The sequence below is a fragment of the Hydra viridissima genome, unplaced genomic scaffold (genome assembly GCF_058129835.1).
Source record: "Hydra viridissima isolate aposymbiotic clone 2 unplaced genomic scaffold, HvirCarnegie_v1 scaffold_12, whole genome shotgun sequence".
In the NCBI taxonomy this organism is placed as follows: Eukaryota; Metazoa; Cnidaria; class Hydrozoa; order Anthoathecata; family Hydridae; genus Hydra; species Hydra viridissima.
The window spans coordinates 4,707,291-4,735,140 of record NW_028324311.1 but is presented as its reverse complement, the minus strand read 5'-3'; the positions used below and the strand labels follow the sequence as shown (position 1 = coordinate 4,735,140).

Sequence of the window (27,850 nt, the reverse complement as noted above, 5' to 3'; positions counted from 1 at the left end):
CAACACAATTTCTGACTTATTTTTATGATTTTTATTCCAAAGATACATATTGTACCGTTTTGCAAACTTTTTGGACAATGCTGAAAACTTCAAATTGAATTTTTTTTCTCGGACGGTCATAAAAGATTTCAATTTTTGGATTTTTCATATCAGGAAGGTGTTTATATTGTTCCCACCAAAGGGTTTTTCCGGTGCTTTTCGGAGTAATTATTCTCATTTTTGGACAAGTGTGAAGCATTAATTTAATCTTAAATTGCACTTAAAAATTATATCGAATATTTTGAACTTTAACATTTAAATTAACAATTTCTTTAATTGTCTAATTTTTTAAAAATCACTTCATTTCTTTAAACTTTTAAAAAAATCATTTCATAGTCTAGATTTTTTTTTCAAGGCTCTGTTTAATTATTTTCTTTCATATTTCTGTAAAGCCTTATAAAATGTACATCAGTCACCGCTAAAAGCTCTGATCGCCGCCATCTTGCAAGGCCAATTTTGGCTTGAACTTTAAAAAAAACAAAAAACAATAGAACACGCTATCTAGTTATATTTTTAGATCAGTGAGATATACTACTAGGCTTTGACGACAACAAACAAAATTGGAGAAACAATAATAGAAACACTCTACGAAACTACACAATATGTCAGAAACGTACTAACAATAAGCAACGAAAATACAAACTCACTAAAACACTTCACAACCCTCCTCACAAAAAGACTATACGTAAAAAAAACACTAACCTACGACAGAACATAAAAACAACAATATCTTTACGCCATAGCCGTTTGCAAAAAAAACAACACATAAAAAAAAAACAACAACCTGTAAGTACATGTTAGTATGATTTATTAAAAAGGAAAAAAAAAAAAGAAAAAAAAAAAGTTGTATATATGTATTATATAGTATATAGATTTACATTTTGTAAATAAATAAAAAGAAAAAAAAAAAAAATTTCATGTAAAAGCGGATTTATATCACGACATTTTCTAACCTTCTAAAAGGTATTGTAACTTTTGAGAGGTATAATAAAAATGTATATATATATGTAAATATATATAAAAAAAGAAACGACCTAATGGCTTAGATCAAGTGTAGTACTATAAAGCTCATCCGAAAAATTGATGCATCAAATTTGTTGGAATTAATAGGGTGGGCGGCTGGTACTTGCTCGATCATATAGCTGGGTCATTCCATTAGAATTCAACAAAAGGTTGGTGGCACTATGTCTCAGATTTTGCTCTTCTTTTGAAATTATGTTAATAATAATAAAATATGAATAATTTGAAAATTTCAATGCATTTGGATTATCCGTTACTAAATTATCGGCATTAAAAGATTTGCGATGGAAGCCTACTTTTTAGAAAACTGTATTTTTGGCATTTTAATACGTTTATAACTTTTTTCTGTAATATAATAAATGCATATTTTTTTATTTACTAAATAAATGTAACTTAGCCTAAATAAAAAACAACATGCAGCTTATTTATTTGATTTCAGAAAAAAAATATCAGCACACAAAAGTTGAATAATTTTCATTAAATTGAAAAAAGTACTACTTTTATGCCATTATAACTTTTTTCTGATGTATAATAAACTATGTATAATTTTAGAACTAGAATCTCTACCATAAAAGTAGAATTAAAATTTAAAAAATCTTCATTTATTGTTTAACAGAAAAAATATATACATCGTTAAAAATTGCCATTGATGGAAATCGACAAATTTTGGGCTTAATTAAAATAGTCAGTAAGATTTTCTGATACCTTGTACCAAACTATTAGTGACAGCAAATAATATTCATATATAGTATATTACTTAGCAAATAAAAGTTTTCATTTATTTTAACAAATATCAGCTATTCAGATTTTATATTAATTGATTTACGTAATCAATTAATATCAAATCTGAATAGCTGATATTTGTTATTAAAAAAGCACATTGAATGCAAATTCTAAAATGAAACTAAGAGTTAATAGTAAAAATTTATTATTATTCAGGCATAATGACTAACAATACGTGTTCATTAGGTGATTATTTAAATCAAGAGTGCCACAAATTATCCTATGTCACAAAGTCAGATGTTTGTGATATAACACATGAACATAAATATTTGCTTAGCGTGAGAACAGGAATTAGTGTACAAAACTTGAAGACAACTTGCATTCATCATGAAATGGAATATTTTCGATACTATGGCAATAATTTTCGTAGCTGTTGTAATCCTCTGAATCTTCACACAAAGGTAATTAAAAAGAATTTAAACCCTATAACTCTTGTTCATCACAACATACACAACTCCCTAATTCCTGGCCAAAAGAAATGTTGTCCCTGCTTAAGAAAATTGAAAGCAAAAATGATGGAATCAGTGTTGAAATAGAAAACCATCCTGATTATATAGATGATAACAATATAAAAAAAAATGTTGAAGATCTCAATATAAGTTTAACATCGTTTGGACATTCCCCTATAATTAGCAAAAAAAGAAGCTATGAACAACTTCACAGTAGAGTCAACGTAAAGTTTCGAAGGCTGTATGAATCAGTAAACTCTGTTAATATCATTGAAGCCAGTGATGCAGAAACAAGTCTTAAAGCAGAATCATTAGACTACTTTGTTATGAAGTTAAGGGAGAAGTATGACAGAGAAGTTAACATAGCTGAAAAAATAAAATTACTGACACTTGTCTCAATACATTGGACACTTGAATTTACAATTCAAGAGTTTAACACTACACAGTATATGGTAAGAGAGGCAAGAAAACTAAGGGATGAAAAAGGCATACTTGGAGATCGAATATTGGAAAACAATAAACCAAAGAAGTTGACACCTGATGTTACTAAAACAATAAAAGAGTTTTATGAAAACGAAGAAAATTTTCTTTTACTTCCCGGCAAGAAAGACTATATTAGTGTTAATACTGATGTAGGAAAATCAAATAAACAAAAAATTTTAATTCTATGCAACTTAAAGGAACTTTATGCTGCGTTCAAATTAAAATACCCAGAAATAAGGGTTGGTTTCTCCACATTTGCCAGTTTAAGGTCTAAATGGTGTGTTTTGGCAGGGTCTTCTGGTACACACAGTGTTTGCGTATGTCATCATCATGAAAACCCAAAACTCAAACTTTGTGCTCTTGATAGTTCCTTAGAGCTAAAAACCATGATGGCTATACAAGTATGCAGTGTAAATTCAGAAGAATGCATGCCCCACAAGTGTAAAAACTGTGGCGGAGTTAACGCTGTAAAGATGGAACTGGAAAGATATGCTACAAATAGTGACACTTACACTTTCAAACAATGGGTAAATGTTGACCGCAGTGAATTAACAACAATCACAGAAGATGCACATGTGTTCACTGAAAATTTAAGTCTCGATATTTGGAAACTATCCATTCATGAATTTTTCAGGCATAGACAAGCTGCATACCTTAGAAATCTGAATGATTCTCTACCGCAAAATGAAATTCTGATAATAGGTGACTTTGCCGAAAATTATACATGTATTGTTCAAAATTCCATACAAGCACCATACTTCTCAGCCACTCAAGTGACATTACATCCATTTGCTGCCTACTACAACACAACCAATGGCTTAACATCAAAATGTTACTGCATACTGTCAACTCCATGGATCATAACCATGTTGCTGTTCACTCATTCCTTAAAGAACTTTTACCAAAAGTCAAATCATTGGTTTCAGAATTGAAACACATTCATTATTTCAGTGATGGATCAGCTGCACAATACAAAAATCGGTGAGTAATCTATACCTATAATAATAGGCTTATTAACAACCTTTGTAAAGTTGTACAGCATACATTTCTACGATTTTAGATACAACTTAGTGAATCTTGCAAACCAAAATCAAGATTTTGGTGTAGAAGCCTCCTGGAATTTTTTTGCCACAAGCCACAGAAAAAATGTATGTGATGGTATTGGAGGTGCTGTGAAACGAGTGTTGTCTAAGTTATCACTCCAGGGACACCTTCTTAACAATGCTGAAAGAATTATGAACTGTTGTATTGACAAGATTAAAGGAATAGAGTAAGTACTTTACACTCACTAACTGTATTTTATTTTGAATCAATAACATTGTTACAGTTCAACTTCAATCATATCATGAATATTTGTTCAAATACAAAAATAAAATAATAATAAAATTGAAATAAAAAAATTAATGACAAAAAATAAATAGTTAAAAATGGTAATGAATGAAAAAGTATGAAAAATAATTAGTAAAAATGATATAGTAATGAATAAATATGATTTTTAGTTTTAGATTCAACTATGTTGATAAGTTAGCTGTTTCTCAATGCCAATCATTACTACAGACTCGATACCAAAAGATGACTGATCCAATGAGAGGAACCTGATCTTTCTATGCCTTTCGAATAACAGATAATGGTCTTGCTCCTTATACTCTCAGTGAGCATATCAATGGAACGCTTGTTATTCTAGTTAAAGCAAGCTTATTTAACAAAAAAAAGTAAATATAATTTTAATTACAACAAATAATAGCAATAACAATAAACAGGAAGCATACATTTTTGTAATTTATTCCTTTTTTTAAATTTCAGAAAAATCAAAGTATGTGAAAATATACAATCCAGTTCTGTATCCAACACATTGACTGACATCAGGTGAGGCAATATATATTCCGATAAAATATGAGAAATATATTATTAGTAAACTGTTTACAATTGTCAATAATCATCATAACTATGTTTAGTGTAGTTGATGATCATGTTTTTAATAATGATGTACAATCTATTAAATTATGAATTTAATCAGATATTCAGTCATTACTTAACATGTACAGCCTATTTTTATTTAATAATCTAAGACATACATAATTTTACATTGAAGAAGATTAGTTTACTGTCTAATCTTTATTTTTATATATAAATTTAATTTTCAGCATGATTCCTGTTATGGGAACCTGTGACATGAGCTCAAGAAATTCTGGGGAAGCCGAAATTATACTCTAAAAGCACAAATAATAGACAATTTTATATTTTTTGATTTGAAATAATATATGCATGGCATCATTACTTTTGTATTGCTGAATAAAAATTGTTTTATTGTAATATCAGTTTATGTAAAACATTTTTAAAAATTAGTTATGGTGGAGATTAGTGTGCTAAATTATAAGATTATGTCGTAATATATAATGGCCTGTCATTTTAACATGTTACTGAATAAATGAAAACTTTTATTTGCTAAGTAATATACTATATATGAATATTATTTGCTGTCACTAATAGTTTGGTACAAGGTATCAGAAAATCTTACTGACTATTTTAATTAAGCCCAAAATTTGTCGATTTCCATCAATGGCAATTTTTAACGATGTATATATTTTTTCTGTTAAACAATAAATGAAGATTTTTTAAATTTTAATTCTACGTTTATGGTAGAGATTCTAGTTCTAAAATTATACATAGTTTATTATACATCAGAAAAAAGTTATAATGGCATAAAAGTAGTACTTTTTTCAATTTAATGAAAATTATTCAACTTTTGTGTGCTGATATTTTTTTTCTGAAATCAAATAAATAAGCTGCATGTTGTTTTTTATTTAGGCTAAGTTACATTTATTTAGTAAATAAAAAAATATGCATTTATTATATTACAGAAAAAAGTTATAAACGTATTAAAATGCCAAAAATACAGTTTTCTAAAAAGTAGGCTTCCATCGCAAATCTTTTAATGCCGATAATTTAGTAACGGATAATCCAAATGCATTGAAATTTTCAAATTATTCATATTTTATTATTATTAACATAATTTCAAAAGAAGAGCAAAATCTGAGACATAGTGCCACCAACTTAGATGGAAAGTTGTTGAAATCTACTGAAATGACCCGTATACGGTATACTAACTTTACGGTATACTTTTCCGTAAACTTGGTATACTAAGAGTTAGTATACAGATTCGTATGCCCGTTTACTTTTATTTGTGAAATATTTTTGGACTTTCTTTATAATCTTATAATTATATTTTCTCAAAGAATTAAATTACTGGACCATGTCTATGGACTATGACTTATCATGATTAAAGTGTTTTTTTTTTAAAATTCAATTTTAATTTCTTAGATTTACTTATAAAAACTTTAATTTGTTAGTTGTTATATTTTTAGTACAGTTCACCGTATAGTATACTTTACGGTATACTATACGGTAAACTGTACACTAAATTTTTAGTATACCGTAGACTAGCGATCCCTAACATATCGCGAGGTTAGAATTATTTTGTTCCATCTCCAATTTTAAAAGTTGGGAGAAAATGAGTTATTAATTTTAGTTAGTAATAATAACTTTTAAAATACGCATTATTTTTTAATTTTTTTTCTAAATAACTTGCTTAAACATAAATTATTTAAAGCATAAGTTATTATTACTTTAAAAATTAAAGCTAAAACTTTAAACAATTTTTACTCTTAGAAAAAATCAAAAACTTTCTCCCAACAATTAAACTTGGAGATAGAACAAAATAATTCTAACCTCGCGATATTGAGACTTATTCAACCTGCCATATCAATAAACGATATAGCCGAGAGAAGAAAAGTTAAAGAAACAACTGGGAAAAAACGTAAACGCGAAGACTGGTAAACGATAAAGCGAAAAGAAGAAAAGTTAAAAACAACAACCAGGAAAAGACTTATACACGATGATTCATCAATCTATCAAGTAAGCAAACGATAAAACGATAAGAAGAATAGTTAAAAACAACTGAAAAAAGACGTAAACACGAAGCCTCATCAACCTGCCATATAAATAAATAAAAAGATATCGCAACGGAAAAACAAGCAAAAACTATAAAAGCTCAAAAAAAAAAAAAAAAAAAAAAAGAATCTGACGGTTTGAAGAAGAGTTTTAAAAGGAGGAGGAAGACGTAGTTTTAAAGAGAAGTAAATTAGAGTGTTAAGAAAGTTTGTTAAGAAGAATTTTAAAGAGAGAGAATTCTTGTGATTGAAAAATACTTTGATGAGCAAGCAGTTTTTATAAGTGAATAAAAGAAAAAAAGAAGAAGAGATTTTTTTTACCAGAAGATTTTAATATTGATTGAAGGACAAAGACCAGAAGTTTAAGTAAAGAAGAGATATTTGTAATAAAAAGAAGATATATTAAAGAAGAGTAATTGATATAAACAGTTTTGAACACTGCAGGAAACGTAAGAGAATATTATTTGTATTATATAAACGTTATGAGTAAAAGAGTGCTAATCATTACACACTAATAGAACATTTATTGAGTTTTATTATATAATAGAACCTTAGCCCTTTAACGAATAAACCTATCTCATTACTAACCAAACTTTCCCCAAACCTCACCCTTTCCTAAGCAAGTAATCCCCAGATCCTCAACCTTATTCCCAACCTCCACATCTACCTTCCACACAACTCTAAACCTATGCCTCCCTTAACCCTTACCCTTTCCCTCAACGAAAAACATTAAATAGATAATTTAAGTCATTAAAAATGCCGCCCTCAGAGAAGTAAAGCAAAACAAATGAACAAAAAAAAAAAAAAAAATGAAACCCTTATTAAGCCAAGTTTTATAGCTTTCGAGAAATCAACGGAACATTTCCAACGCGGTGTAGACAAATCGTTTACACGGGATGTTTCGAGAAATTCTCAATTTCTCGTTTCTCAAAGAGAGCATCAGATCATTTTATTTGGTGACAATTAAATGATCTGACACTTTTCATGAGAAACGAAATACGATTAAGATTTTTCATCTTTGATCAAATTTATTGTTCTAATTCAGTTTGGTTTTGATTGGTTAAAGATATAGCAACTATAATATATGTAATTTGATTTTAATCTGATTTACTTTTTTTTTTTTAACTAGGTTTCGAGTAAAACGTAGCTGGCGCTATAGCAGCTATGTTTTAGTATACGCCCCTGCTGTATACAAGGTCAGAGCGATAATCAGAAAATTGGAGCTCTCAGCAAAAATTTCGAAATGCATCCTAGTTAAGAGAATGTTTGCATAATATTAATTTTTTGTTAACAATAATAAAAAAAACAAGTTAAATACATTTGCTTACAAATTTTAATCCTTTACAGAAAATGGAACATTTGAAAAAGACGCGCAGGGAAAAGCCTAGTTTAAATTTCAATAAATTTCGCATTTACGTCCTTTTCATCATTTACTGGTGCTAGGCTATTTATTCCGATTTTATACAAGCGAATAATCGCCGAGGCTATCGAAATGTTTTAATATCGGGGTGTTTTAAAACTTTTAACATTGAAGATTTTTTCCAACACAAAACTTCGTTTCTCTCAAAAGTAGAAAAAAAGACAACTCTGGGTCTTCCCATGTTGTCTTAAATTACATAAAGATAAAAGAAAATGAAAACTGAAACGAAGATCCCTTTACTTACATTAATAATAGTCATCTCATAAACATATGCACTAACACTACATATATATGCATAAAATATGTGTACGAATTATTATAAACTGCTTTAAATTATTAATATAGTAACATTTAATATTTAAGACATAATTTTTTGTTGAAAATATTCACCGCTTTAATTTTTTTTGGTATTTTGGTTTTCACCAGTCCGTAAATATTAGAGATTTTTTTCGAGATACGCAGGGTGTCTGAGGTCTGCTTACATTTTTCCCGTGTAAGTGGTATTGAATTTTTACAACCGCTTTCATTTACATTTTACTTATTCTTCTGCATTAATGAAAGGCCTGAAATATAGTATTGTTGAGTTATCTATCTCTCAATCAACCACAGATCAGTTAGCGATTACATATTCTAAATAGTATTCCATATCATAGGTTTGTCAACTTTTAATAAGCTTTGTTTTCTATTTTCTAAAAAAATTTGCTTTGCAAGAAACTCTAGGAAATGGCCAATAACAATGACCATATCAGTTAGATAACAGCAGACCTACTTTTTATCGTTCTTAATAGGAGAATTATCTTGAATGTAAAAAAAACATTTTTTTGAAATTTCAATCTATAAATCCTTATCATTCCAATAACATAATATATATAAAAGTCTTAAGTTTTGGTGACTCTAAGGAAGTTTAGGAGACGTAAGAGTAAGCTAAAAAAAAAAAAAAAAAAAAAAAAAAAAAAAAAATTTGCATTTGCACCCAAAAAATTTATAAAAAGTCGCTTCAACCAAAATCACCTTATTATACTAGGTTGCTAACATATTACCAAGTTGCTAAACTTACAGAAAGCTTACTTTAGTAAATGCTATCATTAAAAATTTATTTAGTAAGTGTTATTTATTTCTTTAAACCTAATCTAGACTTAAAATAAAATTCATTATTTACAGATTTGCAAAAAAATACATAAATATTTATTTAGCACGTGAATATTAATAATTTTGTTCTTCTACATAGTTTTCATGTCTCAAGATGCTCAACAGTGAGTTGTCCAGTTGAATTTTTTCACCTTTCCAACTAAAATGTGTTGGAGGATCATTCTCACTACTGGAATTTAAGAACAAAAAGTTTGAACTAAACTGAACTGCTAAACTTGTTTTTAAAATTCCAACACCGCCAACCTTTTCCGCTGCAGGATGATAAACTCTTCCATTTAGTGGAAGCATGCAAAGTTTATTAGGCTGAAATGGAACAGTCATCAAATCACCAATACCATTTAATGTCAGAAAAGTATTAGTTTGCTGCTCAAAAAGATCAGTGAATACAATTGGTCTGCTCTCACAGCGCACATAGTTCATTTCAGGACCACATTGTGATATGTAAGGATAGTCATCAGAGTATTTACCGCTATTGTTTGTTTTAAGTCTTTTGAAGAAGAATGCAAGAAACTGTCTGTCTAAATATAATCAAAAAGTATGTATCTTAAAAAAATATATTACAATAAAAACAGAACTGTTTTAAAATGCTTTAATGTAAGTTAACTGGATTTAAGAATTTACCTTTAAAGCAAGTGACAAAGTTTCGTGTTTTGGTACCATCCATAAATAGCTGAAATAATTTAATTTTAATACAATATGATAAACAGTTGTTAGTTATGGAAGAATAAATTTTGCACTTATTATGACATATACACCATGTAACTTTAAAACCTACACTAACCCAGTAATAAGGAAATATTTAAAAATTTCCACACATTTTAGTAAAAAAGAACTTGTACCATAGATTTCTCACATGAATTTCAAATATAATAGTCAATGAGACCAGTAGGCATATATTACAAGATTGATCATGATAAACCTATTGCAGATTCTTCTTGACATTTATGGATATGGCATTCTATTATTCGATAATTTATGTCCATATTGAGTTATCAAGAGGATTAAAATCTGGTGAACTAGGAGGCCATACACTTTTTCTCCAGAAATCTGATTGATTCTTTTGGCTGTGAAAAGAGAAGCTCTATTCTGTTGGAAACATAATCTTCACATAAGGAGTGCAATTAGAACTGATCCATGATTAGAGATGAGAAAAGAAAAAAAAAAATTACAGCCTGTAAAAAAAAACTTTTTTAACATGTTTTATCAATTAAATATACCACCTTTTCAATAAAATATTTATATCAAATACAAATAACATTTTAAAATAATTAATGAGTTATTTTTCTCCATTTATTTTACAAATATGGTAGACAAGTGTGAATATTCTAAAATTGTATAAACAACATATTACAATCAAATATGCTGTAACTAACTGAGTCAAGAACATAACAGATCACAATTGGGCTGCCTGTGTTTCCTGTCCAGATCATTGTTTATAACCAAGATCTGCAAAACTTGTACTTATTGTGCTGGAAATTTTCCAATAACTCAAGGTACAACTTTTGAGAAAGTATGCATGGCATTAACATCTGGAATAAATGCCCCTGGTCCAGTGCCATTATCACTGTCACATTCTACCTTCAGACTCACAATTAGATGTGGCTGATAAGTCTAGTGACAATTCAATTCTGATTCTGAAGTTGATTAGCCAAATATTTAAATTAACCATTTTCTTTAATCTTGTGTAATTTTGTAATATTTTTTAAATTTATTATTTACAGAAATTTTGTTACTTTTATAATTGCTTTCAATGCAGCATGTAATCAGCATATTACAAGGAATATTTCATTTAGGGCAAGTTTGAATTTCTATATGATATTTAAAGCAGTGTTTTTTTTTTTAATTATCCCAACTACAATGTAAAAATAATAAAAAATGAAACGAAGAAAAAAAAAAAAAACAGCATTTTTTTTCATAACCCAATCCATGACCTAACATGCTTTTCTAGATTGATGTATACATCATAAATGATTTTAACACCAGAGTTGATGAAGACAAGTAGCATTTTTTTACCTTTGACAACTTTGAAAAGCTTCGGTGTCTTCACTTTCTTTTTCACTCCCAACCTTCCTTTCAACATGAGCAATTTTATGATTTGAGAGTCCTTTAAGATGTTATTTTGTCATTCATGGTAAAAGTTCAGAAAATAAAAAAAAACTTGAAATACAGATATCTAATCAAATACCAATTTCCATGATGCTCAAAATAATCACACAAAAATTAATGTAGATTTATTTGTCACATGCTGTATTATCTTTTATTAACACTATACTAATATTTAATGCTAACCTGCCCTTGATGATCAATGTAATAGAAATATTCTCTTTCACCGTTTTCTGCAGAAAATCCTTGAATATATTTCTTACTATTGAAACTTCGACATGCTATTTTGTGAATATAAATATACCTCCAACTTTGTGTATATTTAAACATGATGAAACATCCTTAAGAAGATTTTTTCTTAAACCTAAAAAAAAGTTTAAAACAAAAAAACAGAAAGAAAAATTTGTTAATAATGAGCTCCTTAACTTTGGCACATTTGCCAAATTCGAAACTCAGGTCCAAAACAACTTGCTTAAGAATGAGACACTATTAACATAAATATCTTTTTGAGATAATTTTTGCTTAGGAAGGAGAAATAATTAGCTCATATTTTCCTTGTTGTCCCTTGTTATCCTTTCCAAATTACTTAATCTGCATTTAAACAAATATAGAAAAATAATAAAATTTAAAATATTACAAAATAATTTTTTAAAAATTAAATTATACCAAAGAGGGGGTAATCCTGCAGCGTAAAAGCGGCGTAAAATGAAATAATATTTGTGCTTTTAGCGCTCTTTTTCGTAGTGGTAAAAAGTTCTTAAAATAATTGTAAAAATAGTGGATAAATTTCAAAGTAGTTGTTTGCTTTTTTTTTTTTTAAATAAGTTTTTGTTTTATATTTTTATTATTTGCTTTTATTGTTGATATTTAATTATTTTAACATTTATATTGGTAATATTTACTTATTATATTACTAATTATGTAAGAAAATTTAAATTAACACTTTAAGATTGTAAAATTTTAGATTGTTTTAGACTACTTAATATAAATATAGAATATAAGATATACAACTATTGTTCTTACTAATATGTTTTTAAATGATATGTAGCTATGAAATAAGGCGTTTTATTTGTCAACTACAAATAATACTGACGAGACACAAAAGGAATATTGGAAACTCTTTAAACCTTTGACGCGAAATAAATTCGTGAAGATGCGATGTAAACAAGACTTTATGCGTACCAAACTGCTGTCGATGTTTACGCTTAACATGTAATATTTACAAAAAAATTAAAAAATTTAAAAGTGATTTTTTCTTTCATTTATTTGTATTTACTTATCTGTATCGGGCTTTTCTTTTTTTTTCTTTTTCTTTTTTATAGATTTCGATTATTTCTATTTTTCGAATTTAGTTTCCTCTTACGCTTCAAACGTCACTTTCAGATAATTTGTTTTAAATTTTTAACCATCGCTGAGTTTATATTAAATTATTTTACGCCGCTGAACTGCAGGATTACCGCACAATAAACCCATTGGTAATACTAAATACGACAGCAAATTAAAAAGCATATAAAGATGCAATAAAGATAAAAAAAGGAAAGTGTGTATCAAAGTATCCAAATACCAATGTACTTTGCCACTCGTTAAAATGAAGATAAGACAAATCTTGCATGAAAATTTACACACTTATTACATTAGGATTGCCAGTTATTTTCTAAAAAACACACCTAAGTATGCAGGTTTACATGTATCCATGTATGTACATATATATATATATGATTAAGCGTCTGCGTATCGTTATCATTCTGATATATTGGAATAAAAGTGTCATCGGAATGACCTGAGTTCCGGTATATACCGAGATTTAAACTAACTATAATACCGGTTAAAATTTTTTTACCGATATTTTTTCGCAATCATTCCGATGAAACGTTTTTTTTTTCTAATATCATATCGGAAAGATAACGATGCGGAAATGAAACTATACGCAGACGCTTATATATGATACACAGACAAACACACAATTATAAAAAGCAAATTTAATAGCTAATATATCTGAAAAGCATATTCACATAGCTAATAGAATTTTTTTTTTTTGGAATTTTTTTGCGTAATAATTGCGGAACAGATTTTTAAATGCAATGACGGTGTTGGTTTAAAGGACAACTATACACAAATAAAAAGAGTACATTTCTAAATATCATCTTTATTTTGTACTAATATAAAAACATACAACTTTAAGAATGTTAAATTTTTTACCAGAAAAAATTTAATAGCGTAAAAATGCTTAAAAACCAATGAAAAAAGATTTAAAAGTCCAGCCTTCAATACATTTTACACCCCAAATAAATAAAAAAATAAAAAAAGCGACACAAGTATTGTGCCAAATGTTTCTATTTAAAAAAACTTAACTAATTGTTCTATTTGAAGAATCGTAATAGTATTTCACATTATAAGGTACTGTTGGGGCTTCTATTAAAATGTGGTTATTTAATCCGGTCATTCGGCCAAAAGCCTTTGTGAACTCTTTCACCCACAACGCGTTATCACGTGCGAATTGAACTGCGTGTCTGTGAGCACGAGAATGTCGACAAGCAATTGTTGTTGAAGTTGGCGTACACGAAACAGCTCCGTTTTCATCAGTTGGTTCAATAACCCATGAGTTGGCCATATCAGCATTTAAAAGCAATGTGGTTCTTTCTGACTCGGGCAGCTTATCATTTGGTACTGGGTGGCTTGGAACCTGCCATTGTTTTCGTGTACCGTTAATTGTTACCTGTATCCATGGTACAATATCTATAAACATTCTGTAATAAGCGTTATCAAGGATGCTAGTTGGAGCCAACGTGGTTTGATCTTGTGGAACTGTTGAAAATTTTTCGTCAACAAATGTTCCCACAAAACCTGTATTTTCCAGTCTGCATCTTCCGAGTGTGTGTGCCCCTAAAAGTGCTACTGCCTCTCTTAAACTTAACCCAAATTCGTCTTTAAAAAACCGAAAGGTTTTTTCAGTGCCATCAATGCCATCTGGCGGATCAACACTCTGGACTTGGTGAGGAGAAGTGCTACAGTCTTGCCTGCCAACCTTAAAGTTTTTCAGACCGAGGTATTTGACTGGAGCGTCAGCAGTGGATCTAGTTAGAGCAACTACTGCGGCTAAGGCGTAGAAATCTGCTCTAGATATTTTTCCTTTATGCGAGGCATCATACAAAGCATCAAGACGATCAGATACTATTTTTAACCCCGCGTTACCTTTGTGATTATGATCGATACATCCGTCACAGTTATCTTTACCAATGCAATCGTGAAAAGCGAGACGAACAGTGCCAGCGATCATCGGTAAATCTTTCCCTCTTTTGACTGATTCAATTAAATTTAGAAGATCTACTTTTGCTTTTTCATAATCCTCGAACGTGGGTATAATTTGCGTAGCTAGAGAACATGTTATGAGCAATATAAGGTACCATACTTCAATTAGCCGAGACATGTCTAAACAGAAAAGGTATAATATTAAAATGCTGTATGTATATATAATTTGCAGTTGAAATGTGTAGTGTTTTGTTGCGGTGGTTACCAAAAGTGTTGATTACCACGGCAACAAAACAGTACACATTTTCGGTTTTCATTTCTCCACTGAACAGAAACTGTTTTTCTTATTTTTACTCTTCCAAATGCAGCACCTACACTTACATGAAACTCACTTGTTATATATTAAAAATTTATTCTGTAAATTCTCTGTAAATATTTTTACACTTTGTATATAGTAAATTCTCTTACCAGTTCTTTTTCTTCGCTTTGCAAATTGATATCAAAATATTGGAATTCGGGGTCCTTTTATAGCGAAGCATGTTTTTTGGCGAATATCTGTGGCGCAAGTTTTAAAGCTAATTGAGGAAGAAATGTCGCAGATAAATTGGCAGACGAAACAACTTCCTTACTTCCTTCTTAAAACTAAAACGTTGGCGAAAACCAATAATTTACTTTTTATGAAATAAATGAAGGGAAAAAAAATCCTTTAATGAATCATTAAACAGTAGACCTGCTAAAATATTCAAAATATTTCACATTTGCAAATAAAATACGCGCTTTAAAGAAGAGTTTCCTGAAATTTCTCTCTTAGCCATCATTCATCATAAAATTTTTTAAGTTTTTCGTTAAAAAAAGTTGAATGAAACTTATTGAATGGATTTATGATAAAATATTATAACGTAAAATGATCACAGCTTTTAATTAAAAAATAATTGTTAAAAAATAAATGTAAAAGTAATAGTTTAAAATTATGAAAACTATAAAAAGTGATGATTATAAAAATAGCAACAAAAAATAAGATAAAAAGTATTAAAATATAAAATTTCAATTTTTTGTTCATATTACTTTTTATATGCGCGTCGGAAAAAGGTATTGTACAACGGATTTTCTGTCATTTAATATTTTTTTATATATGGAAATTTAATATATTGACACACTTTTCTATGTTATGTGGTTTGCTTGTAATGTTATTATGATCAGTTTAATCGTTTGCAATCAATTTATTTATAAATTCATTTATAATGAACTTTTTTATCATGAATTTCTTTTAGCCAATTTATTTATGAACTGACTTAAATTAATGAAATTTAAGTTTTGATTGGTTCCTTGGTAGTTTCTTGAGAAACACGAAATGAGTTTCTTCAATCGTGCTCTGAACGTGTCTGCCAGAAGGAAGAGTCTCCCAAAAAGGTCAGAGTTTGGAATAAAACATTTAGCGCTTGCAGAATATAACACCTTCCTTATTTATAGCAGGTTTTTTAAGATCGTTGTTTAAAGTTAAGATAAGAGGTTTTTTTTTTTTTTTTTTTTTTTTTAGCAACGAAAAGTACTTTAACTTAAACTTGAACAAAAAAAAAAAATGTAAAAAAGTCCACCAAAACACTAATAGTCGGCATTTTTCTCTACGTGATCTTTATTAAGTTCCTAAATTAAAAAACCACTTCCTTGTAACATAATAACCGGCCTGGTTTTTATTCCTTAAAATTGAAAAGGTTTTCCAGTAATTATCATAAATTTTCAAACACTCACTTTTGTTCATATAACATTTTGCATTTCCAATTTTTGATTTATTTCTATTTCTCTTTATATATAATTTTTACATAGAGATGAAAATATCTCCAAACGGTTAAAATAACTTAAAAGCAAACTAAGAAATAAAAGGTTTTGTTATACGAATTGGTTTTTGTTAAAACGTTGTAAGTCAGTAATGCTTATGTAAATAAGCATTACTGACTTTAATAAAGTTTTTTTTTTAATGCGAAACAGCAAAATTTAAAAAATACAGGTATTTTTTAAATTGTACTCAGTTTGAGTCAAAGAAATAAAACTTAAAAATTTTTCAGATTTGAAGAACATTAAGGCAAAAATAAAATAAAATCCCAGAATGATAGCGCTAACATAAGAAGACATTTTTAAACAAATTTTCTTCCATCAAATTTTTAACAAATTTGATTAGATGTTAATGTTCTTTTAACAAATCAATTAGATGTTAATGTTCATTAAGGTCCTATTTCAATTGCAATATGAAAACTTAACAGCTGCGACCGTAAAAACCGTGTCATGTGAAAACCATGTCATTTCCATGTTAACATGGCTTGAGCTAACAAAACTAATGGTTTTGAAAAATGGCATCTAAAGTTTTCATGGAACTTTAGAGGTTTGGTGCCACTTTATTTTCAAGGATCTGATTTAGCTTCTTAAACACCAAATTTAGTATTAGAGTTTTGGGGCAATTTAGTTTTTATGACTACTTTTTGATTAGAGTTCGCTAATTTTTGATTATTGACGTCAATCTTTAGCAATAAGGATTGCGTTGTAGGCGTTGGTGCACGTACCCGCGCTATGTTGAAAGTTCAACTCTTGAAATTGACTAGTCTTAAAGGGCTATGAGTGACAAACTATAAAAATTTAATATATCCATCAAGGTTACTAACGTGGTATTGTTGCTATTAAGAAGTTATCGACTAAAGCCAAGGTAAGCGAAGAGGTTGCGCACACATGGTTTAAGCGACAAGCAGTATGGAAGATATACTTGTCTGCTCCATATTATCTTTTGAAACTCATGATCAATAAAGTTGGACCTGGCTGACCTACTATATTTTCCACTTGATAAGGTGGGCTAAAAAACTTTTTAATAAACGAGAACCTCTAACTTTGCCAAATCTAATACAGGTGGACCCAGGTCGCGAGTTCATTGGAATCTTCAGTTTACTACTCACAAAGCACAATATACAGGTGCACCAAGGTAGAGCTGACACTCAGCAAGACTAACGTGTAGTAGAGCAATTCAAACGGACATTTGTTGAGAGAATATATGGATGTCAATACGAACAGGACCTTTTGATGGTTGGAAGAGTTTCGTCCAAGAGTAGTACTAAATGGGTGTGAGCTTTGGTTGAAGTTGTACGTACACTCAACAATGAGGCACCGCATTTGACGGCGAAGAGCCTTTAGAGGGAATAAGGGCTAAAGCGGTAGTACAAAAACCCTCTCTTTCCATCATCAGCAAATATACACGCAATAATGATTGTAAAAGTACTCGTATTAATACACAGATTTGCAACATAATAATTTTAACTCATCCGCGCTACCGCTAAAACGGATACTTGTATAGTTACTGTTTTTTTTTAAGTCCTCAGTTTTTAGGCCTTTTACCCACCGCTTAAGCAGAAAGCCAAAAAATTGCGTACCATCACTGATCTAATTTTTTGATTTACCGCTTCTGATTTTCCCACCACAGGCATGATTAGATGCTATCATAGCCTTTAAGGTTTAGGAAGACCACTGGCAACTTAGTTTTATAAGGTTAGATACGAAGCCTCGGTATTTTCCAGAGATATGATAGTGATTTCAGACTCAATCCATGATTCCCACACACGGTACAATACTGATGTATTGACCAAGATCAGCATCTTAATGGTTTATGCTTTCTCGCTTACACCTTGACAGCCCTTCACATGCATTTTTCTCATGAGAGACATGATCGTATGTAATCTCATATCCTTTCTAGCTGGCGTCACTTGTTCACTGATGCTATTATTTCTTTCCTCTCTACTCTTTTCCTGTTGCACAACTTCTTGGTCATAGCTCTGAGCAAAATATCGTTGGACGTTTTTTCGTCATCCTGACATTTAAGCCATTTGTAATGAAGACAAATTTTGAAACTCAAATTCTCCCGTCTCTTATGGTTGTTTGCCTCTCTTAACTTCTTATGGTTGTTTGCCTCTCTTAATTTCTTATGGTTGTTTGCCTCTCTTAATTTCTTATGGTTGTTTGCCTCTCTTAATTTCTTAGCTCCAAATATTTTCACTTCAAAAAACTTATTCAATAAATCTGTAATTACTTTAACATGCCTTTGGTGTCCATACATAAAACAAGTTTTTGATAAACATTAAGTTTGCGGAAATTCGGTTTGAGTTCACACGATTTTAGTTTGTATTAGTCAGGGCTATTCGTCGACTTAAAATATACGGCCTTATTTTACGCATTTTAAGTAAAAAAATAATAGAAGGCTAAAAATTGTTGCTTCTAAAACTCTTTTTCCAAAAATTATTATCTATTTTTAATAATAATCAGATTTCTTTAGCAATCTGAAACTGTTTCTTAAGAAAAAAACGTTTCCGATAATGTTTTTTTATCAACTGAAATATGAATCAAATTTCTTGATATACATATTTTATTAACTTATAAGGTTCCGTCAACTGGGCTAACTTATAAGGTATATTCCGTCAACTGAAGTAAGTTTGACCACTTTTTGAAATTTTGTTTCCTTGTAAATTGTCTTTTACAAACATATTTACACTGAATGTCTACTTTTTGAGTTGTCCATTTTTAAAAAAACATGTTGAAATTAATATTAAAAAGCGAATTATGTTGAATCCTTTATTACTAAAAATGTATTAAAAAGTCTTGTAAACATTTCTATATTCAGCATATTTTAAAGTTTCTTTTTTATATAAAGTAGATAACTTTACAAACTTGAAGTTTTAATGTCAGCATTATCTAGAACTCCGTTACAAAAAAAAGATGGCATAATCGATGAAGCTAACGAAGGATGTTATAGGCCACCCATAAAGTATTCTCTGAAGAACTTTTAGTTGAGTTTCTAGCTAATGTAAAAAATAGAAACTGAAAATTATAACAACAATTAAAAACTAAAATTATTATTAAAAAACGAAATTGAAACAAAAACGAAAACTAGCTACAAAACGAAAACGAAATTAAAAAAGAATTGAGATTAAAAAAAAAAACGAAATAAAAACGAAATTGATTTAAAATCATAAAACGAATTTATTACTGCTTAGCACTTATAAATTAAATTAATTAATGATTACATCAGTTTTTTATGAGATTTTTTTATATTCGTATGATAACATTTCATAGTATTTTTCACAAATATTCTATAAATTGTTAAAAAGTTCTTAAAAACGGTAATAACTAAATAAAAATAATAGTTTTAAATTTTAAAGTTTCTTCAATAAATTCTTTAATTTATCAATATGCAGAATATTTAAATGTACAAACAATTCTGAGTTTACTTTTGAGTTTTTTTTTTAAGATCTGTTTACAAATCAAAGTTTCATGAGCCTTACCACCAGTAATTCATATTGATCTTCTTCCATTGGTCAGATGTTTGTTCTACAGTCTCACTTTTAAACAAATTGCAATTAACTATTGGAAAATTGATGATAACTTCGGAAAAACCACCCTCAACAACCAGCTTGGCAAATTGCTTGCTAACCTTGGTAACATGAGTGATAATTTTGAATAATGCTTATACCTGTATTTGTTACTTAACTCACTTAACTCTATAAAAATTCTTGAAAAGCCTGAAAAAGTTAAATAATAATATCCCAATATTGAGCTTATTTCTCAATACTGTAGTAAAATGGGAAGAAAAAGCGTCAGTGAAGCCATCAAATGGCAAATTATTGGTTTGAGCAAAGAAAACAGTAAGAGTAAACGAGAAATTGCAAAAATTTTAGGAATAAGTGAGTGTTGTGTAAGAAACAAAATTAAAAAGTATAACATAACAGCTGAGCTCCAAGATTAACCAAAGTCTGGTAGAGGCCTCAAAAGTTGACAGAGTTAAACACTATCTTTATAGAATGGCTAGAAAAAATCCAACGTTAAGTGGCAAAACTTTAGCTGATGAATTTAACATAACAAATTTAACAGTTAAAGTAAGCAGAGAGACAGTCAGAAAAACTTTGCTCAAATTTAAAATAGCCACATCATGCGGACCTTAGAAAACCTCTCCTAACAGTTAAAGATCGATTTAAGAAAATGGTACAAGGAACGCTTCTCTTAATCAGTTGAATATTGGGCAAAAGTCATTTTTAGCAAAGAATCTTATTTCAATGTCTTCAACAGGAAAGGAAAAGTGCTCGTTTAGAGATTAAGGTCAAAAAAATATAATCCAAGGTTTGTGGTAGCAAGGCTTCAAGACAGTGGAGGATCCGAAGGCATCTGGAGTTGTTTCTCTTTTAAAGGAACATATCAATGCAACATTCACACAGGTCGAGTCAATCAGTTTACTTAGATTTCAACGTTGAAAGACTACCATTTGTCGTCAGCTGCAAAATTTTATGGACGTAGGAAATACATCTTTCAACAAAATGGAGCTTCGACGCACACAGAGACTTCCGTAAAAGAATGTTTTACAAAAAAAAAGATAAACCTGATGCTCTGGTTTACCAGATCACCGGATCTCAATCCAATCGAAAGCATTTGGGCAAATGGATGCTGAAATGATCAAAGTAAAATAACTTCTGTGAAGCATTTAAAAGCGGTTTTAGAGGAAGTCTAGAGCTCAGTACCAATAGAACTTTGGATGAAGCTATTTGAGTCAAGGCTAAATAGAGTGAGATCATGCTTAAAAGCGATTGGAGAATATTTTCGTTATTAATTTATTAATTTTTATCTTGGAAAATATAGTGCGTTTAAAATTATTTGTCATTTGTAATTTCTTTTATTTGCAATATTGTACCAATTTATCATAATTCAACTACTATTATTGTATTTTTTTGTTTTGTTTTAATTGTAAATTGTAAATACATCTTCTAAATATACCATTGAAAAAAATAATTAAAAAAAAAACTTTTATAGTTTTTCTTTTATGCGACTTTAATCTCGACCGAATGTTAAAAAACGAGAACGCTTAATCTTGAACTACATAATTTTTTTTTTTTTTTTTTATAAGAAATTTTTGGCACTAATTTGAAAACCAAATTAGTGCCAAAATAACATGAAGTAACTATTTTACATGTGCAATGTGTTCCATAAGTTATTACAAAAACTGAACCTATGTAATATGCAAAAAATATATATTTCTGGTGAATCAATCATACTTTATCTTCGTTATAGTTGGTTAGAGTATTTATATAAACTACTAGTTTTTGCATATAAGTGCGCCATCAATTGGAACTATACAGTTATGCAAAACAGATGGAAAGCGCTTCATAGTTTTGGAAAACCAGTTGGATTATCTAGAAAAAATTTTGTGGACAGATGAGCTGTATTTTCATCTTACGTGAACTGTTTACACCAAGAAGGTCTTCATTTTTAGTGACACGAATCCTTACATTTTTACCAAAAAGTCACTTATTTAATTAAAGTTTTTGCGTGTGGATAGGTTTTTTTTGGCAAAACTATCGTTCCCTTACATTTCATCAAAACCGAGACTATTTATGGTGAATATCTACTAAGAATTATAACTTACAGCTCACCGTAAGATAAGGTGCAATAAGTTGACAATCAACAATAAATAATAAAATATAATAATATAATAAGCAATCAAAAAAATTAACAGAAGCTTATAGAAATCCCATCACAAAAAGTTTTTACAGTTCTACCATTTTCAAAAAAACAATAATTCGAAATTTAACCAAAGCAAGTAAAAATAGTGATTCTATACATGAAAGCCCACCGAAAATGTGCAACACCAACAAGATGGTGTTTTGCTGCACATAAAGAGAAATGTGAAAAAATTTCTAACAAAAACTTTCACAAATGATTGTGTTACAAGCCATTTTTTTCCGCAGTTCTAGTCACTGCATTTACCAGATTTATCGCCTTGCGATCTCTTGTACTGAGGTAATCTAAAACAGTTAGTGAATGCGCTCGTATCACCTTTCACAATTGAAAATTTACGATCTCAAATATTAGATGCTGGCCATCAATTCACCATTGACAATACGGCACCAGTGCTTCTGTCTTCTTTCAGCTCACTTTTTGTGCATTCTGACCACTGTGCCCCTCATTCAGTACTCCTCCCACAAACAAACCTTCTGGACTTGCGATTGCTGACGATAATCCATGGTCAGTAGAGAATTCGTTAGTAAATTTATGGACAATAATCTAAAAGTTAGTAACATTTATTCAGGCGATTAATATATTGATATATCCGTCAATTAATAATAATTTTAAACTCACTTTTTAAAATATATTGTTACACATTTAGTAGCATAATTAGGCTTTTATGCTCTTCCTACGTCTCTGAACCAACGTTTTTTTTTGTTATAAATTAAAGATTAACAATCTCCAGAAGATTAGCATTTTAATTAATCTAAAAGAAAAAAAATTCGTAAAATAATTTACCTCGAACATTCCATACATCACGTCATATCCGACAAATGTTTTGTTAGAATTGTTAAGGAATGCCAGCTTTACGCTAAATGTTTACGCAAGAGCTATACCATTAAAGAAGTGCGCTGAATTGTACCATTTTAAAATGCCGTTAAGACATTGGTGCTTGCTTAACTAAATGTAAATGTTGTAAAATAACATTTTCTTATATTTATAATGTTTTTTTAAATTAAACTGAAAGAAGAAAACGAGTAAGGAAAGATGGCAGACATGTATGAGAATGGAAATATCATGGACTATAGTAAATTGAGAATACTTATTGTTGGAGAAGCCATGATCGATGAATATAGCTATGGTGATCCCGGTGGAATTTCTTCAGAGGCCTTGAGTTTTCTTGTAAAACATTTGAAAACAACAAGAAACCTTGGTGGAAGTGCGAACATCGCGCAGAATATTACAAATCTCGGTGCGAAAGTAGACATATTGACATCAGTAGGCGACGATGAATACAAAATAACACTTTTACAGAAAATGAAAGAACAAAACATAGAAGTGATTCCAGTAGTTACGTCACGTCCGACAATTGTAAAACGAAGAATAATGGTAGGAAGTCAACAACTAGTAAGAATTGATTATGAAGACGATTCAGAAGTTTCAGGAGCCGATGAGGTATTATTACTAGATAACATAAAAAAACTTAATGCAACAATTTATGATGCAGTAATTTTATCTGATTATAACAAAGGTACGTTTACAAAAAATATTGTAAACAAACTATTTGATATGTTTGAAGGAACTTTTGTATTGGCTGACGCGAGACCGAAGAAAATGCATCTTTTTTCAAAGGCTTCAATAGTAAAGACTAATTTTAGAGAATATGCGAAATTCATGAAAAGCCATAATATAATGGTAATCAATACAGATGAAAACATCGAAGCTCACCGTGAATTCTTGTTAAGACATTTTAATGCCTACCTTTTGACAAGAAGCGAAGCAGGAATGAGCTTCCTTTCTAAAGAAAAGGCTGAACATTTGCCAGCAAATGCATCGTCTGTGCTAGACGTAACAGGTGCTGGGGACACTGTTACTGCTACTTTTGTTTTGGAGTATTTAAAAACAAAAAACATTAAGGTCTCGATGACCTTTGCTAGACTTTCCGCACAAATAGTTATAGCAAAAGAAGGCTGCGTTCCAATATCCAAAAATGATTTTTGTGTCAAAAAAAGTACACATTCAAAAATAATCTCTGATTACGAAGAATTGAAACTAATAGTAGAAAATGTGAAAAAGAAGGGCGAAACAATTGTTTTCACAAATGGATGCTATGACATTGTTCATTCAAATCATGCCAATTTATTAAGGAGAGCAAAGGACTTAGGGGATGTTCTATTTGTTGCAATAAACGACGATGCCTCCGTTCGAAGATATAAAGGACCAAATCGACCAATCATTAATCAGAAATCACGTCTTATCATGCTCTCCAGCTTCCAATATGTTGACTACGTTTTTTTATTTCACGAAGATGATCCAAGGAAAGTAATTGAGTTAGTTAAGCCTAATATTCATGTAAAAGGCGGAGAATACAAAAGTGAGGATTGCTTAACTGAAACAGAAACTGTAAAAAATGGCGGCGGGAAAGTAATATTAATCCCAAATGAGGACATTAACTCAACTATTTCTACTACAGAAATAATTAAAAAGATCGTCAAGGTTTATGGGAATAGTTTTAAAGAACAGAATGAATAAATAAACTTTTTTTTCCGAGCTTCACTTTTTTTTAATTGCTTTCAAACACAGTCATTTTACATTTAACACAGTTTTCTAGAAGGAATGACTTCCAAAATAATTTTTTAGTTGTTTTTGTTTATGAAGTTTTAGATGAGACCATTTGTGCTTATTCTTCAGCTTTCGTTTTTTTCTGATTGGTTCCACATGAGAAGTGAGTTTAAACACAGACTCAGATGATACTTCTATTTTTAAATTACTTTTTTTAAATTAATTTTTAGCAGAAATAAACTTTTACACATATTTCTCCTGCTATTTTAGGAATTTCATTTTTATTTGGGTGTTTTAAAAGATTATCTATTATTTCTGAATTTAATTTATAGAAATTTATAGAAATTTATGGGATATCTATGTAGAAATATTAACTAGTTATATTATAATTTATTTAACTAATTCTTTCAAAGACAATAGCAAATACATTTTGACCTATATTAGTATTTTGCCCTCTCAGATTTTGTTGCAAAAAAAAAATAATTTTATCAAACTTTATCAGATCACAGTTTCTAATCCCAAATGCTTTAACACTGCAAAATATCAAGAGCCTGAACAAAATCAGAGGTATGTTTTGTTTATTATTCTTTTGTTTATTATTTTAAATCAAATCTGTTTTGGATATAACTACAAGTGCTCTTTCAATTACATTTTTTTATTCCAAGAATCGTTTTAATATACTGATTAGAGAATCCTATTTTGCTTTAGTATTTAGAAAAAGCTTAAGTTTCTTTCAGTTCGACAAATCTCTACATATCAGCTCTGGAAATCTCTACATATCAGCTCTGGAAATCTCTACATATCAGCTCTGGAAATCTCTACATATCAGCTCTGGAAATCTCTACATATCAGTTCGGCAAATCTCTTTTAAGCATTGATTTTCCTAACACTTGGACTGTTTTACAAACCTTTGGTTGAGAATACCAGTCTGGATTAAACTGGATTCCCTCATCAACAGAGCTGTTACTTTTTTCATTCCAGCATTCTTTATTGTCCTTATCATCATCAGAACCAGAATAAGTTTCTTCTTTTTGATTATCCTCATTCTTGATTAGTTTTTCTCAAGTTGTTACAATTACTTAACCTTTTTTTCTTACAAAAAGTATCACATATACAACAAGGAATTTATTCTGTGACAATTGTAAGATGAATTCGTCCATGGCAGTAGTCCCATTTTCTTCATAGCTAATGCACCATCAGTAAATTAAAAGATATCATTGATCAAACTTAAGCCAAGTTTATTCAACTTATTAGTAAAATAATAACTGCTCTTTCTGAAGACTTCGATCTATTTATTCTAATCATAATTGCAGTAAAATAATTTGGAGATGTGCTAAAGGTGTTGGAGCATGTTCCGATGCACTTGATATTAGTCAATGTTTATTAAGGCACAAGTACCTTATAGTTCCACCTGAAGTCCACCAATCAAAAGAAAATGAAAATCTTTTGACACTTATCACCTTTTCATACCCCCCCCCCCCCCTCAATTTTTTAGGATTGATTTTGATGGAGAATTTTACGCTGATTAAGATCCGCATTAAAGCATAGATCTCCAAATCAATGCAAAATTCTCTAATTTGATGTTAAAAGTAGAAAAGCATACAATAAATTGCTAACAAGCGAGTAATGATTAATTTTGCTTCAAAGATTTCTTTTAAAGGTTTTAACAACCTGGTTTTAATTTTTGTAGTGAATATATTGAATATAGAAGTTTCAATCGTTGCAAATCATATCAAGTTTAATTAATTTCACCCCCACTTTTTATCTTTTAAAAATGTTTATGGAATAACTTGAAAAGTTCTTTTATTGATTATAACTACAATAAACTATAAAACTAATAAACTTGTTTAAAGTAAAAATGTATAAATTAAAAATCTTTAACTTCATTAAAATTTTATTTTTACTATTATGCTTGTCAAAAAAAATGTAAAAGTTTTAAACTAAAGAAAGATTTTATAAAATTCAAATTCACAAAAATGAATCGGATGTTTTATAAAAATCACATGCTTTAAAGAACGTAATTGCTTAAACATACGTTAAATAAAAAAACATGTAAACTTGTCTTAACCAAAAAAGCATAATAGTATTTCATCGAAGCTAAATCTATTGAATTTAGATTAACCGTTCAGAGAAAAAGTCTGTAGAAAGAATATCTCTGATCACGACACGTCTATAATATTTTGTATAGAAATTAAATGTTACGCAAGTGCAATATTAAGTAATATATCCTGCGACGTGCGTATTTTCTCTTCTCTTCGGCTCAGATCACCAGTCTTAAATAGAACACAGCTCACTGGATTATCCAAGATTTTGTGTTAAGCAAAACAAAAAGTTTTCTTCGCATAGACCCCAATTACCCAATTCAATCTTTCCACTTTATTATCTACTTTTCCAACAGTGGAATTTATTAGATTTCCCGCGTAATTATCAATTTTCTATAAGGTAATAGCTATAAATTTTGATGTTTTACGTTCGTTTCCATAGATACAATTACGTTATACACCAGTTTATTTAGATCAGCCAATAGAGATTGCAACACTTTGATCGTTCTTTTTTATACTTTTTTTTTTTCACGACGTAGCTCAATTAGGCTAAACTGGTTGTCGATTCATTTTAAAACACACTTTGCTGTAGTATTAAGTATAGAAATAATAATTGAATGCCAAAAAACAACTTTTTAGCATGCCACTCGAATTTTATCTTGTATTGAAATATTTGAATGCATTCTTTCCCGCATTCACAAATCAAGAGAATTTGTTTTAAACAAAAACAAACCTTCCAAATATTGAACAATTATCAATTTCTTTGAGTGAAGAGTTACAATCGTGTATTTGTAAAAGTTCATTAAATTTAGATGGACACTTATGGAATTGCCAGATACAGGACGCTGTCAATAAAAAGATGGCATTTGCATTTTCAGTAGACTTGTATCTGCAACCTCGGGTGCTTACATCACTTTGAAGGAAGGAGAGAGAGAGGAAGTCCTCAATACACCATTTGTTTAAAAGATAACTCAACACCAGCCTGTTTAAGATAAATCTTTAAAACTTTCATCGCTATTTAAAAAAAATAGTTCTGAAGATAAAACGAGGTCTTAATATATTCACTAACATGCTGATTAT

General features: G+C 29.6%; 3 protein-coding genes and 1 pseudogene across 12 annotated transcripts; 2 read left to right on the top strand and 2 right to left on the bottom strand.

The window, feature by feature from the left end:
- The first annotated feature begins 1,182 nt into the window (after positions 1-1,182).
- LOC145191283 (uncharacterized) lies at positions 1,183-5,166 on the top strand. 3 transcript variants are annotated; one of them, XM_090069753.1, is made up of 6 exons: positions 1,916-3,017; positions 3,433-3,755; positions 3,835-4,044; positions 4,274-4,486; positions 4,578-4,640; positions 4,919-5,166. In XM_090069753.1, exons 1-2 carry the CDS (start codon positions 2,321-2,323, stop codon positions 3,438-3,440), a joined length of 705 nt encoding a protein of 234 aa, XP_089925879.1. In that variant the 5' UTR covers positions 1,916-2,320; the 3' UTR covers positions 3,441-3,755; positions 3,835-4,044; positions 4,274-4,486; positions 4,578-4,640; positions 4,919-5,166. The 3 variants fall into 3 exon arrangements, with proteins under 3 accessions (XP_089925878.1, XP_089925877.1, XP_089925879.1); XM_090069752.1 differs by lacking the exons at positions 4,578-4,640; positions 4,919-5,166 and adding an exon at positions 1,183-1,211 and having other exon boundaries at positions 2,029-3,755; XM_090069751.1 differs by lacking the exons at positions 4,578-4,640; positions 4,919-5,166 and having other exon boundaries at positions 1,739-3,755.
- A 3,956-nt stretch (positions 5,167-9,122) lies between these two features.
- Positions 9,123-12,137, bottom strand: LOC145194487 (UPF0598 protein CG30010-like). 6 transcript variants are annotated; one of them, XM_090069766.1, is made up of 5 exons: positions 11,583-11,716; positions 11,307-11,397; positions 10,075-10,420; positions 9,915-9,963; positions 9,123-9,807 (listed from the first exon to the last, which is right to left on the bottom strand). In XM_090069766.1, exon 5 carries the CDS (start codon positions 9,711-9,713, stop codon positions 9,348-9,350), a length of 366 nt encoding a protein of 121 aa, XP_089925892.1. In that variant the 5' UTR covers positions 9,714-9,807; positions 9,915-9,963; positions 10,075-10,420; positions 11,307-11,397; positions 11,583-11,716; the 3' UTR covers positions 9,123-9,347. The 6 variants fall into 6 exon arrangements, with proteins under 6 accessions (XP_089925892.1, XP_089925890.1, XP_089925893.1 ...); XM_090069764.1 differs by lacking the exon at positions 10,075-10,420 and having other exon boundaries at positions 9,123-9,811; XM_090069767.1 differs by lacking the exon at positions 10,075-10,420.
- A 1,483-nt stretch (positions 12,138-13,620) lies between these two features.
- On the bottom strand, positions 13,621-15,249 carry LOC145194384 (putative ascorbate peroxidase pseudogene; annotated as a pseudogene). The gene is made up of 2 exons (XR_013847995.2): positions 15,114-15,249; positions 13,621-14,825 (listed from the first exon to the last, which is right to left on the bottom strand). The product of XR_013847995.2 is annotated as a putative ascorbate peroxidase pseudogene (transcript).
- Positions 15,250-23,013: 7,764 nt separating this feature from the next.
- Positions 23,014-27,696, top strand: LOC145194287 (uncharacterized). 2 transcript variants are annotated; one of them, XM_090069770.1, is made up of 2 exons: positions 23,014-23,621; positions 23,746-23,873. In XM_090069770.1, exons 1-2 carry the CDS (start codon positions 23,214-23,216, stop codon positions 23,806-23,808), a joined length of 471 nt encoding a protein of 156 aa, XP_089925896.1. In that variant the 5' UTR covers positions 23,014-23,213; the 3' UTR covers positions 23,809-23,873. The 2 variants fall into 2 exon arrangements, with proteins under 2 accessions (XP_089925896.1, XP_089925895.1); XM_090069769.1 differs by adding an exon at positions 27,583-27,696 and having other exon boundaries at positions 23,018-25,295.
- The last annotated feature ends 154 nt before the right edge of the window (positions 27,697-27,850 follow it).